Source organism: Athene cunicularia, assembly GCF_003259725.1.
Source record: "Athene cunicularia isolate RWA chromosome 1 unlocalized genomic scaffold, athCun1 chr1_part1, whole genome shotgun sequence".
Lineage (NCBI taxonomy): Eukaryota > Metazoa > Chordata > Aves > Strigiformes > Strigidae > Athene > Athene cunicularia.
The window spans coordinates 3,247,624-3,260,344 of NW_020799091.1; the positions used below are offsets into that span (position 1 = coordinate 3,247,624).

A 12,721-nucleotide genomic window follows, 5' to 3' on the forward strand; every position below is an offset into this window, starting at 1 on the left:
TGATGAACTGACCACAGCCCCCATTCCCACCCCCCTGCGCTGCTGGCAGGAAGAAGGTAGAGAAAATTGGGAGTAGAGTTAAGCCCAAGAAGAAGGGGTGGGGGAAAGGTGGTTTTAAAGATTTGCTTTTATTTTTCATTATCGTACTCTGATTTGATTGACAATACATTTTTTTTTCCCCCCAAGTCCAGCCTGTTTTGCCTGTGATGGTAATTAGTGAGGGATCGCCCTGTCCGTATCTCGACCCATAAGCCTTTTGTTACATTTTCTCTCCCCTGTCCAGCTGAGGAGGGGAGTGATAAGAGTGGCTTTGGTGGGCACCTGACATCCAGCTAGGGTCAACCCACCACACACATGATGCAATTTAGAAACTCCTGTTTGCTTCTGGAAAAGGGCATGGCATTCAGTGGACTGCTGAAAGGGAAAGGTTTTCTAAAAACACGTCTTGCATGTTCAGCAACACGGCGTTATTGCTCATGGTATGAACGTGAAACCATGCACATGAAAATGTTACACTGATGAATCTTTCAGAAACGTTGATGAAAAGGGCTGCAAAAGATCCACCAGAACAATCAAATTCCAGGTGGATAAATGTGGAAGGGCTTTTCCTAGGATAATCCTACTAACCTAGAGTATTTCACCTGTTTCTGAACTCTGCCAGTTGATTTATTTCATCATCCAAACCTCCTTTGTAGACATACTCCTGTCAGTTGATTTGAGGTCTGCCGACAACAGTTACAGACTGCTGATTCTCGTTTCCTCACCTGCAGATGTGTGCCATTTTACTTCCCCCTAAGCATCATTTCTCAAGTATTTGTTATGTTAGCAGAACCTCCTTTAATCCTCTTTATCCCAAGTTAGCTGTACTCTGCATCTTCCATCAGAGGATTTCATGGTACTTTACACTTACTAATTAGACCTCATAGCAGACTGTGAGTGTGATCATCCTAATTTTACGTATCGGGAAAATAACAGATAAAGCAATTTTCACAAGGTCACAGAGAAAGTCCATGACTAAGGCAGGAAGAAGAAGTTAAGGGCCCCATTCACCTCTCTTTTATGCTAGTATAAATTAAAAATAACTCCACAGATACTAATAGAGTCATCCATCTCATCTACCCTACAGTGGCAGAATGCCGTTCAGCATAATATTTGAGTGTCTTAAAGACACTATAAGAATGTAAAGAAACAGTAAAAGAATGTGGAAGCCTGTAATACCTTTTTTTATGCAAGTGAAAATTCGGCTTGGAATATATGAATATATGAATATCACGATCTTCTTGTTCGGTTTCTTTTGCTAGCAGGGTAGCAATCACTTGGCAAAAAGCAGAAACCTGCATTGTGCATCCAAGCAAGTATCTGGAGCTTTTCCAATCAGTTGAGAGAAATACCTACTTTGAGGATGTGATCATATCACCCTAAAGCAGATACTGTAAGAGATTATATGAATCCTTCTAGAAACACCTTTTCCTCCCCATCGACTATAGGTGACTACAGAAAATATCTCCAAAGGAAACATTTGCACTGTAGACAGATAAAGTCGGTGAGATGAATCCTCACTATCGTGTTTTTTTGGCTGTCATCATGGTGACAGAAATGATGGAAAATCTGTTTCAGATAGGAAGCTTTGAGAATGTTTCTGAGAAGCAATCAGATCTCGTGTTTCTCCAAAATGCTGTTTTACAGCCAGATCCCCTTGTTTGAAACATTTACCCTCAGTCTTCATCCACTGTGAGCTATGCTGTGAAGTACAGATGCAGAAGTTCTCAGATCAAAAATTTTAGACTTTCTCATGGCAGGGACTAATCCCCTGGTTGCTTTGGCAATTAGAAACGTGGCCTTCAGCCAACGCTCTAACTGTTGCATGGGTTGGAAGCCACAAAGGTGGACGATACGTGGAAAAACGTATCCTATTTGGTCATACTGAACTCCACAGAAGATAATCTAGCCTGGAAGGAATGGCAAGAAAGGGATAAGGACTAAGTCATTGTTGAAGAGAAAGAACAAACTCTGTTCAGCTGAGGTAAAGGAAGGGATGCAGACATGGTTGCAACCTGTTGATCTGAAGTCAGTTATGAGTCAGGGAACTGATGTCTCAGATCACTGAGTTGAATGGGAACTGTGTATTTTTTCTGGGAGGTGAAAACAGCATTTTCCTTAATTCTTTGCAGCATCTCCTTGTCTGAAGGGCATAATTTTGACCTGGTTTGGGTATTTGACCATCAGAGCTGTGAGGTTTCAGAATAGCCTCTAGGGGAGTAAGGAAAAAAAAATGACTTGCTGCTTTTAAGATGAAGTTCATTAATTTTGGAGGGGATTATATGACAGGATTGCTGAGATAATGGATGACAGGAATAAATGACCCAAAAGATTGCTTCTAGTCCTACATTCCAATCCCTGTGTTTAATTCATGCCAAGATAGGACTGATCTTTGCAGGATCTTGAAAGAAGAGCCTCCAAGAGGAGCAGCAGGTACCTGTTGCATATCCTAATGCCATTCATCCTCGCTCTACAATATAAACACACCAGTTGTGCCTTAGCACTTTCTCAAAAGCTTGCAGAAGGATCTGGCAGTATAAGCATCGATATCTCAGTGGCACCCGTGGCTCTCGGGAAGCTGTCTCTACCTGCTGTGAGATCTGCCAGCATTGTGCCCCATTCGGTGCCCTGTTCAATGAGTGCCCCAGGGTACTGGCACATGTCACCTGTCACTGGCATCTGCCGTTGAAGGTTACCGCTCCTCTAATTATTTTGCCCACCGAATGGCAAGTTCTGAAATATTTGTTGGCGTTTGCTTGACAAACAGGTTGTCTTTAAGCCCTTTATGCAATACAGTAGATGTGCTTTTTTGGAAGAGGCATGATAGAACGTTTAGTTGATCTTAATTGGCTTTTGTCAAACACAAGATGCTCTTATCCATTCCTAGGTTCACAATGAGTATTTTTCAGGGCACCTGTCCATTACTCTGTGTGACAGGCCAAAAGCCAGTGAAGGGTGGCAGGCTGGATAATGTGATTTTAAATGAGGCAGAATTTTCTCTCTTAGCTAGTTCCATATGTATTGGATTGGACTTATCAGCAGTGTGTGCTGACAGTCGCTCACGGTGTTCAATGCTGAGGTCTGATGGCTGGTCTGATTAACCAGTTACAGTAATAATAACCTGTACGTACTTTGGCTCTCAAGCCAGTTCTGATCAGCTGATAGAGCACAACTTTATTTTGCATTCCAGCTTAGACAAAAAGCTTGCACACCCGAGTAAGTTAAAGTGGGATGGCAAAGTTACCACTTATCATGCTGCTCCAGGGCAATGGCATGTGCATGTGTTCTTATCACAGAGCACTTTTCTGCTTATCCCTCTTTCACGGAGGCTAAGCAATCTCAATTGCCTTGCATTTCCTATGATGTTCTGCAGGGTAACAGAGTTTTCAGTCTGTCAAAGCCCTAAATTCCCATTTGCACATGCTCCTCACACGGCAACTGCTCCAATCCCTTCCTGACTTTAGTTGATTTTCTTAGAATCAAATCTAATTATGGAGAGGAGCCCTTCTCTCCTACAGACAAGTGTCTTTGGATGGATGAATTCTGCAGAGAGGGAAAGAAGCATCTCACGGTTTCTTGCAGCAGATTGTAGAGGTTAGATTGGACCTTTCTGTATTTCCTTTCTGATAATGGCACACTTCCAGTGCTGGGAGCTGGCTCCTCCAAATGGGCACAGAGATGGGTAATTCACATGTTATGCATGTAAAGCCAAAGGCCCTGGCTTGCTTTGGCAGAAGGCTCCTCTCATGTTTCCATAGGAACATAAGGGAATTAAAGATTTTCAGCATACAGCTCGAAGTTCAATCTCACAGTTAGTGAGAGAAAACATCTGCTGCCACTACCCAGGTAGCGCTGCAGATCCAAACTTTAAGCTCTGAGATATGAAATACATACATTATGAAATCACGCTGGCTCCTCTTGGATAGTTGGAGATCCCGTAAGAAACAAGGGCTTGTAGCACCACGCGCATCATGCCAGTGAGTTTTGCTGATAGAAAGTTGTGATGCGATGACATTTGCTTGAAATGTCAGGACCTTGTAGCGTGAGGAGGTGACACCACATTACACTGCGACTAGCTACTGGGACACGGTGGGTTTGTTCTAGAAGATGAACTGCTAAAAGTGATTGCACTGCACATGTAGCTCTACTTAGGAAAAATAAAAAAAAAAAAAAAGGAGGGAAAAGACTCTTTTAAGTAAAAAAGTAGGTGCTAAAGGAATCCAAATTTGGAGCTTTTTTGTCTGGCTGGATGCTGAATGACTGAGTGATAAAATGGCAGATGAAAATCAATGTCAATAAGTACAGAGGAATTCACAGGGGAAGGAGTAAGCCTAACTACCCATATGCAATGACAAGCTGTAAAATAGCTCACAGGAAAAAAGATTTCAGAATTCCTGCGAAAGGTTTTCTGCAGAGATCAGCTTTGTGCTCGGCAGTGGTCAAGGAGGGGGTTAGAAGACAGGAATGATTAGAAAAGGCACGGAGAGAACAGAAAACAATGATCTGACTTCAAAACCACCAAACTTTTCCATGATGTGGCTAAAAAAAAAAATAAATTGTGAAATTATTAGCACAGAATGTCTGGAAAAAAAATCCCACAAGTGTTCAGGGAGGTTTCTAGACAAATTGGTGGTGGCATATAAGCACAGATCCAGGTGCAACCTCTTCAGAAAGTTCCCTGAATGTCTACGACTAGAATGTGGAGTGTTAGCAGGGAAAGTCCACTCCGTCATTGCCATTCTCCCCACGTGTCTTTTCTGCCCACAGTAAGAAACAAGACAACTCATTCAGTCAGCTTCTGGTCTTCCCTGAAACAGCCCTTACATTATTTGACAATAAAAGTGTTAACAGATTGTGGAGGGTTGAGTTTCTTCTTTTAATTCTGTCGAACTCATGAACATTTAGTGAACAACTGAGATTTTGTTTACACATTCAGCAGGACACAGTGAAGGAAGCAATCTGTCCCCAAATTAATTACTTCATTTTGCATTGTTTTCGTGGTGCTAAATGAATGAGATGCCCCCCCTGTCCCCCGTCCACCCCATCCCTTCCGAAACCTTCTTCCTATTGTGTCAGACTTGTCACTGCAATCTCTCTTAATTGCAGGCTCCTTGGTAATTTCTCTGCCACAACATTTTCCCGAGGAGAACCACTGGTGAGTACTCAGATGAAAACAAATGCTCTGACAAGCTGGAGTTTTAATTTTTCTTTAGATTGCTTGTAGAAGAGGATCATTATTAGCAGATGATAATTAGAAAGTGGTAACACTTTAATTTGTGAGGATATATTGAAATTCATTAGCATCTGAAAGCTTTGCTGTGCTCTGTGGCAAATGAATTGGAAGCATCAGACTGGTTCCTAATAGCTATGATAAATACCCTGACCAAACAATTGCCACCAGTTCTGCATCTGTTGATCTACCTGTCCTGTATTTGTACAGCCTACCTTTATCAGAGAAGCCAAAGACAGGGGAAGGGTGAAATTCCTGGGGTAGGTTTTATCCCTCCTAATGTCTTGTCTAAGCTGATCATCTAAAGGGAGTTCCCTCCCCTTCAAGAGAGAGACAAGAACCTTTATCCAGAAGGTACATCAGAGAAACAGGACAAGGTATAACGGTTTTGAGCTGAAAGAGGGTAGGTTTAGATTGGATATAAGGAGGTATTTTTTTTTGTGACAGCAGTGGTGAGGCCCTGGCACAGGCTGCCCAGAGAAGCTGTGGCTGCCCCCTCCCTGGAAGGGTTCAAGGCCAGGTTGGACGGGGCTTTGGGCAACCTGGGCTGGTGGAAGGTGGCCCTGCCCATGGCAGGGGGGTGGAACTGGATGATGTTTGATGGTCCCTTCCAACCCAAACCATTCTGTGATTCTATGATTTTATGAAATTATCCCATCTGAATTCATGGGAGGTGAGGTAGGAACTAGAAGAAGTGATCAAAACTGTGGGGAAAAGGCTGCTGCTCAGGAAGTGGAGAACCATACTGAAGGGTGTTACCTGGGGTGGGGACTTCATCCTTCAGGCTATCACCTCCGGGAGAAGATCAGCACTCCCAGAACATGGTTCATCCTACCTTGGACATGTGCACTGGCCACCTTCAGGGTACTAGTTTCTTTCCAATGAGAGCCAAAAAATCTACTTAGAGCAGATGCTTGACTAGTCCAAGAGGCTAAAGGTAGATGCAAAAATATATGCTATCATCTCATGACTGACTCTCCAGTCTTTATGAACTGCTGTTCTTCATCTGGCAGGAGTGTATTCCCCTGTATTTTCCGGTAAACTGCAAATATCAGCTAATTAAAACATCATGAAAGTGGAGACAAGACCTTGTTTCCTTACAATTTTTGAACAGTGCAAATTGGTCCTTAAAATACACAAAGGATTTGCATGAAGGAATTACCTTCAGTCAAAAAAAAAAAAAAACCACCCAAAACAAAACAAAAAAGCTTTGGCCTTAAAAAGTAGAGCCCCATGAAGAATGGTGATTCTCGAAGAACTGACCTTTCTAAGTCCTTCCCCGGCCAGCTGATATCTCTATAGCTACAGAATCGTTTTCTAATTTCCTCTGACCATACACTTATGAGTGTTTATTCCCCTGCCAAGACAGGGAAGCAGAGGGTAACCTGAGGACTACCGGTTACTTCTGTAAGAAATCATCTTTACTTGAACTATTATGAAATACGGTCACATGAAGGAAGAGCATTTGCTGGATTTTTCTGCTAGGATGAACCACTGTGAAGGTATAAACAATGCTGACATTACATTGTCAGTGTGAGTTTTCCCCGTTAATCATTTATCGAGGTGAATGGGAAATGAGTCACACCTGCCAAAGCTATTGTCTCAGCAGACTTTGCAAACTCAGGCTAGAACCAGATCAGGGAACACTGTTTACAAACTTTTTGCTGGCAGTGTGGGCTTTTTGTATTATTATTTTCTTGTTGCCATTTTGTTTCATGTCATTTCCTCTTTCATCCTCAATTTACTTCTATTTTGTGAAATTTCAGAGCTGTGAGGAATGAATGCATGCATTTTGCCGTTATATGATTGAGGTGGAAGAACAGCCTCCCGAGAGCTTGAATTGCCAACAAGAAGGATTTCAGTGCTGAAAGCTTTGAACTCCAGAGGTCTGTTTCCCATAGCAAAGCAGAAACATAAGTCATCTAAACCTTGCAACATCCACCCATGTAGGGAAATGAATAATATTCCTCTTATCTTGTACAAGGGAGAATGGATGTCCAACAAAAGTTGTGGAGAGCTTTTTTTTTGCACTGGTTGAACATCAAAGTGGTGCAGAAAATTGGATTACAGATTTCTGGATTCCCTGATCTCATGACTCATCTGCTGGACTGCCTGAAATCTCTCTGCCCAAGTCACTTAACTTTCTTTTCACTCAGCCCACTCATTTCAGTGAGACAATTTCTACACTGCAACCTGACCACCGGTAGCTGTTCCCTTTCTCTACCTATGCCTCTGGCAATACTTTATCCCAATATAATGGTCACCTCATGGGACTCTGGAGTGCTTGGAAACCATGCTGGGCCCTTTGAATATTATGAGGGTGGCAGTTTGGCTTTCAGTGTGTTTTTCTGGAAAAAAAACAGGTCCCCCAAAGTATATTTTTCTGCATCCTGCGAGGAAACAACTAGCCAGCACATAACAGAAAAAATCACAAGAGCTGACACAAAAGGTCACTAAATCAGTTTGGGTTTCTTGGATTCAGTAACAATTATGTCATCTCTATGTCAAGAAAAATAACTTCCTGAGAAGTCTAGCCAGGAATAGAAACAACAGCTCAGCTGTCTTCATCTTGCCTGCTCTTTGTGAAATAACTTGTTAAAGGATCCCCAGGTTTGGCTGAGGGGTTGTTTTGCAAGGAGGTTGGGATAAGGCTTGGAAACTGCCATGGTGAGGAAGAAGGGAGCTACCACTCTCAGAGTGAAGGAAAAAGGGAACCTGCAGCACGAAGCCATGAACTTATAAATAACTCCTTGCATACTTAACAACTGGGCAAGAATGATTAACAGTGAAAACTCACACTGACAATGTGATGTTAGCATTGTCACATTTCTAGAAGCATTGCTGCATAAGCTTCCTTCTCGCCTCTCTTCACAAACACTGCAGAAGTTGTGTATACCAACAGTATCTTCCACCTCATCTTTATACCCTCCGTGTGGTTTTTTGTGGACAGCTGGGAGGAGCGACATCCTCCATATGCAGAGCTTGTTACCTTGAGACTGCCAGACTGAAGTCTTGGCTACACACAGGACTGCATATGTTTGGCTAAACCTGTTTTGAACAATTTAGTTCACAGTCATGAAGGCTGTGTCATGCTTTTATTCTGATTTGACTGCTTTGATCACATTTAAGTAAATTAATCGGGAGGAACCAGGTCAAGTCACACTGAATGAGACCATTCCCATACCAAAACTAGTACCCACCTCCCATAGGATTTAAGCTGGATGCTGTGATATATAACCTATAAACCTCAGTTTATGTATCTCTGGGCTGTATGCTGGTTTTGTTGCTATTTTTTATATATAGCAATACTTATAGAGCTTTTTATTTTTTTCATGCCAAGAAAGCCTCAGTAAAGTGAACATAAATGAATCCAGTCCAGGCTGGAAAGGACCAAAGTTATCTGGTATGGAGGAGTAGTGGCTAAGTGGGTATAAAATTGATGGGTGGATTTATTCTGTTACCCTTTGGACACGTACCCATCACTAGACCCCTCTGGTCTGGTACTCCTCCCAGTCACCTCAACAAGAAGAATTGGCTGAGGGTGAGACACCCCCCCTTATTTCCAGAAGCAAGCCCTTAGGATGTGCCCTTAGGCTTGCAAAATCCAAGGCATTTTCTGAATTGGAGAGGAGACCAATCTCAGGCGTGACTAAACAAGCCCCTTTCAAAAAGACCCCTTTAAAAAAGCCTGTGGAGAAGAAGCAGTCTCACCCCTGGGATTTGTAAGGGTAGCATCAGTGCCTTTGCCTCCATCTCCGCAGCGGGTATCATCGAATGGGAGGCACTGATCCCCAGTTCCAGCCAAGACCTCTGAATTCTTCACGATGTCTTTCACTGATGTGGTTGACTTGATTTTATAGATACGTCGGCTGTTGGTGTCGGACAGGTAGATGGAGCCGGTGATTGGATCTGTGGTCAAGTAATACTTATGAGCTGGGCTGTGGCTGAAAAACAAGGGTATGACGTTATTATTTTTTTGGACGATTTGTTTTCTTAAGTCAAACAGGCAATGCAAGCACTGTAGAGAATAAAAATGCACAGGGCAGACAGACTGGGAAAGTGAAGCAGTGCTGTATTTGACAATGTTAGTACACGGTGTGTTACAGCACAGGATCCTGAGCTCTATCTGTTACCACTCGCTGTGCCTGGGTGCTCTCTGGCATGGAGAGCAGCCACCAAAGGAAAGAACTTGCTGGCCTGAGCCAAAATCATGCCAGGAACTATTACAGACTGAGTCCCAGGGCCTGAGTTTGCTTAATTAACTTGCTACAGACACAGTCCTGAAACTGGTGTTAGTGCAGTGCCAGAAAGTGAAGGGAAAGCATAGTACACCAGGGGCAGAAAACAAAGCACAAATAAAAAAAATATCTGCCCTCCCAAGAAAGATCTCGATACAAAATCCAAAAGTAGAGTCCCAAGTATAAATCCCTTGAAGATACACTCTTCAAGATCACTACATCAAGGCTTATCTGGTGCTATTGCTGACTCCAGCAAAGACTCTAGAGTACTGTTCTGTCCTCGTGGAGATTAGGGGAAGTCCTGCCACTGAATTCAACTGGACCTTAATGCATAGAGAAACAAAATGATCCTTGGAGTGACATGTTTTGCCCTAAGGAAAACATGAACTAGGAGGAGGGCTGAGGAACCTGAACATCAGTCCCCTGTTAAAAATCCCATTCACTCACTGCTTCTTTAAAATAAGTAAAGGTGGCTGAGTGAGCAGACAGAAAGATAATGTTTTTTAGCTCCATGACTGCACCACTAAATGAGCCCAAAGACTGAAGAAATTAATAAATTAGCATCCGCTTTTATGGAAAGCATTCAAAGGGACTGGCCAGAAAAAAACAACTGGATGAGTTTAAAAAAATTGTCCTTCAAGGATTCCATCTATAGTTTAATCTAGATACTAAACTTATTGACTTTAAAAAAAAAATAAAGTGTTTACTGCTAGTGTGTATTGAGCTGCATCTCTTCTAATCCTGAATCCAACAGATTAAACTGTAACACCTGTCGCCTGAATACAGGTCTTCTTCCTTCTAAGAAAGGCTAAGTAGTAATTAGAACAAGTATGAAAAAAAGTCTCTACTTCTCTCCAGAACACCTTCAAGCTGTCCAAATTTATCAGGTCCAAGAATTCATAATACACATATAGGCCATAGTTCACGATTTTGCACTTAGTGGAACTGTTCCAGGAGAAGCTGCTTAGAAACCTGAGTGTCGATCACAGTTGACTCTGTGCCTCATAATGAGAAATTTCCTCTCTCCTTCAACTTTTATGTTAGGGAAATCATCCCTTTCTTCAGACACATAAAAACTACTGAATTACTCTCTGCTTTAGAAAGCTGTAAGTTGATTCTTCATTCAAATTACTTAATACTTTTGGGGGAAAAAAAAAAAAAAAAGCCCTTCTGATTTATTCTGGAATATCCCTTGTGATTTATCCTATTAAAGTCTGAGCAGATTTCATCTCCACAAATGACACTGATTCTTGCTAAATAAAATGCTCTGACCTTCAAGACAGCTCCAGCCTGACAGTTCGGTCTACATCTGTATTCCTTTCCAATGACAGCAGGCTGGTAGGGTATTATTTCATTTACCTGCATGTCACTCACACTAAGCAAGTGGCTTCAACCCTGGTGGAAGAAGTTCCCTGTGGGAATCCATCATCCATTTTGATCAGGACCTTGCATTTTCTGCTGACTGTCCTGACAAAGCCCAGCTGAATGTCAGTCAGCTTTGGAGTGTTCATAATCTCTATTTTGCATGAGAGGTGGACAAGAGGAGGACATTTCTAGTGACACTTGGCAATTCTTTAGCATCTTCACCTGGAAAGCACAGATAGCTTTCACTGAGTCTTACAGCAGGCCATTTGCAGATGGGCAAAGGCAAATGTCGTTCCCAAAGGTGGAGAAAACCGGTAGCAGAACTAGAGATTTCTGCTCCCCTCTCTCAGCACTATCACTGTAATTTATTTTTTGGATTTCATATCCTCACTCTGATGGATTTTATTATTGATTACAACCTTGTTGGGAAGACAGAGATCTTAAAACTATTTTCTAATTCCAGCTCTTGTGTAGAATGGACACTGAAATGCTGGTTACTTTTAATTATGGATCAGAGAACCAGTTAAAAGCAAAACACGCATCCAGCAGAAAAGCTGAATGGTACTTCCCACCCAAATACACTCAGTAAAAACCCGTCATATAATACTTGGAGTAGCTGCTGGTAACCCAAGTTTAGTTTTATTAATGAGGTCGTGAATACAGATGCTGAAAAAAGTAGGGGTGAGTTCAAAGTTCACAATCATTAAAATATTAGCTCTGACTGGTTAAACTTTTAATCCTCTGCATAGCTGGATGCTGCAGAGGTACAAACCCCTTTACTAGGAAATGTCCTTTGGAAGGGGTAGAGGTAGAAACTTATGTTGGTTAAACTACCCAAGGGAGGGTAATAATGTTGGGTCACTTAAAATCTTTTGTCACTTGGGTCTGGATTTCACCTGGTGAGAGGATAGTGAAATTCCTAAGACATACAGTTACCTTTCTAAATCTAATGCTATTAATGGTATGGGCACCCCCAACACAAACTATCTTTCTTGCTGCATGGCTCTGTGTGAGTGATAGAAGTACTATTTCATTTTTATTGGCTAGACATTTTATTTTTGCAAGCATGGCTTACCATGGTCTCCTACACCCCGCTCCACGCACGGGGCTTTTGTGGGTGGCAGGCCCCTGGGTTGGCTTGGGCAATGGAGTATTTAACTTGGGATGCTTTGGAACAGGGAAGGTAAAATACAAACTATGAAAAATGGTCAAGCTGGATTTTACCCTTCTGGCCTCCACCAACAATTTTCAACACCATATTGGGAAGGTGTCATTCTCTGCCCTTGCATGAATTGCACAGCATTATACACTGGAGCTTTTGTTTAACACTTTGAGATCCTTCGGGATGAGAGATGTTAAATAAGCACACGTTAGGAATAAAAAAGCTCCCAAACTGCTTCCCTTCATCTGTGATAATACATGAGCACTGGAGCTGGGAACACCGGGGCTTTGCTTTTTATTTAAAGCCACAATCAATAGACAAATCCAAGTGGTAAATTGGACTGAACCGAACAACAACTGAAATAAATCTGCCTGGGGCAAAGCAGAGATTTTTTTTTTTTTTTCCCCTTTTATCCTCTCATTGCTTAGATAATGGACCAAAGCAAAAGTCAAGACTTTTTACTATGCAGAAGACTTAATCAGTTACAGTATTTGTAGTTTTAGAATACTTATACCCCATACTGACATTGCCACCACTAGAAAAGGGCTGTGGGTTAAGAACTGATTTCCCATTCAGATCGTTCCTTTTGCTATTAAGGTTTTTTTTAGAAGAAACCCTGAGCACTGCATTGATATTTTAAGTCCCTGAAGCAAGAAGCCAAAGTTGCAGGGATGGGTGGGCTGGTCC

General features: G+C 42.1%; 1 protein-coding gene across 9 annotated transcripts in view; it reads right to left on the reverse strand.

The window, feature by feature from the left end:
- The window catches only part of TENM4 (teneurin transmembrane protein 4), a 601,633-nt gene that overhangs the window by 48,545 nt on the left and 540,367 nt on the right, over positions 1-12,721 (reverse strand). For all 9 annotated transcript variants that reach the window (XM_026843650.1, XM_026843624.1, XM_026843595.1 and 6 more), the window contains one exon: positions 8,981-9,213. In XM_026843650.1, the coding sequence (XP_026699451.1) occupies positions 8,981-9,213 (233 nt within the window). The remainder of the gene's footprint in view (positions 1-8,980; positions 9,214-12,721) is intronic.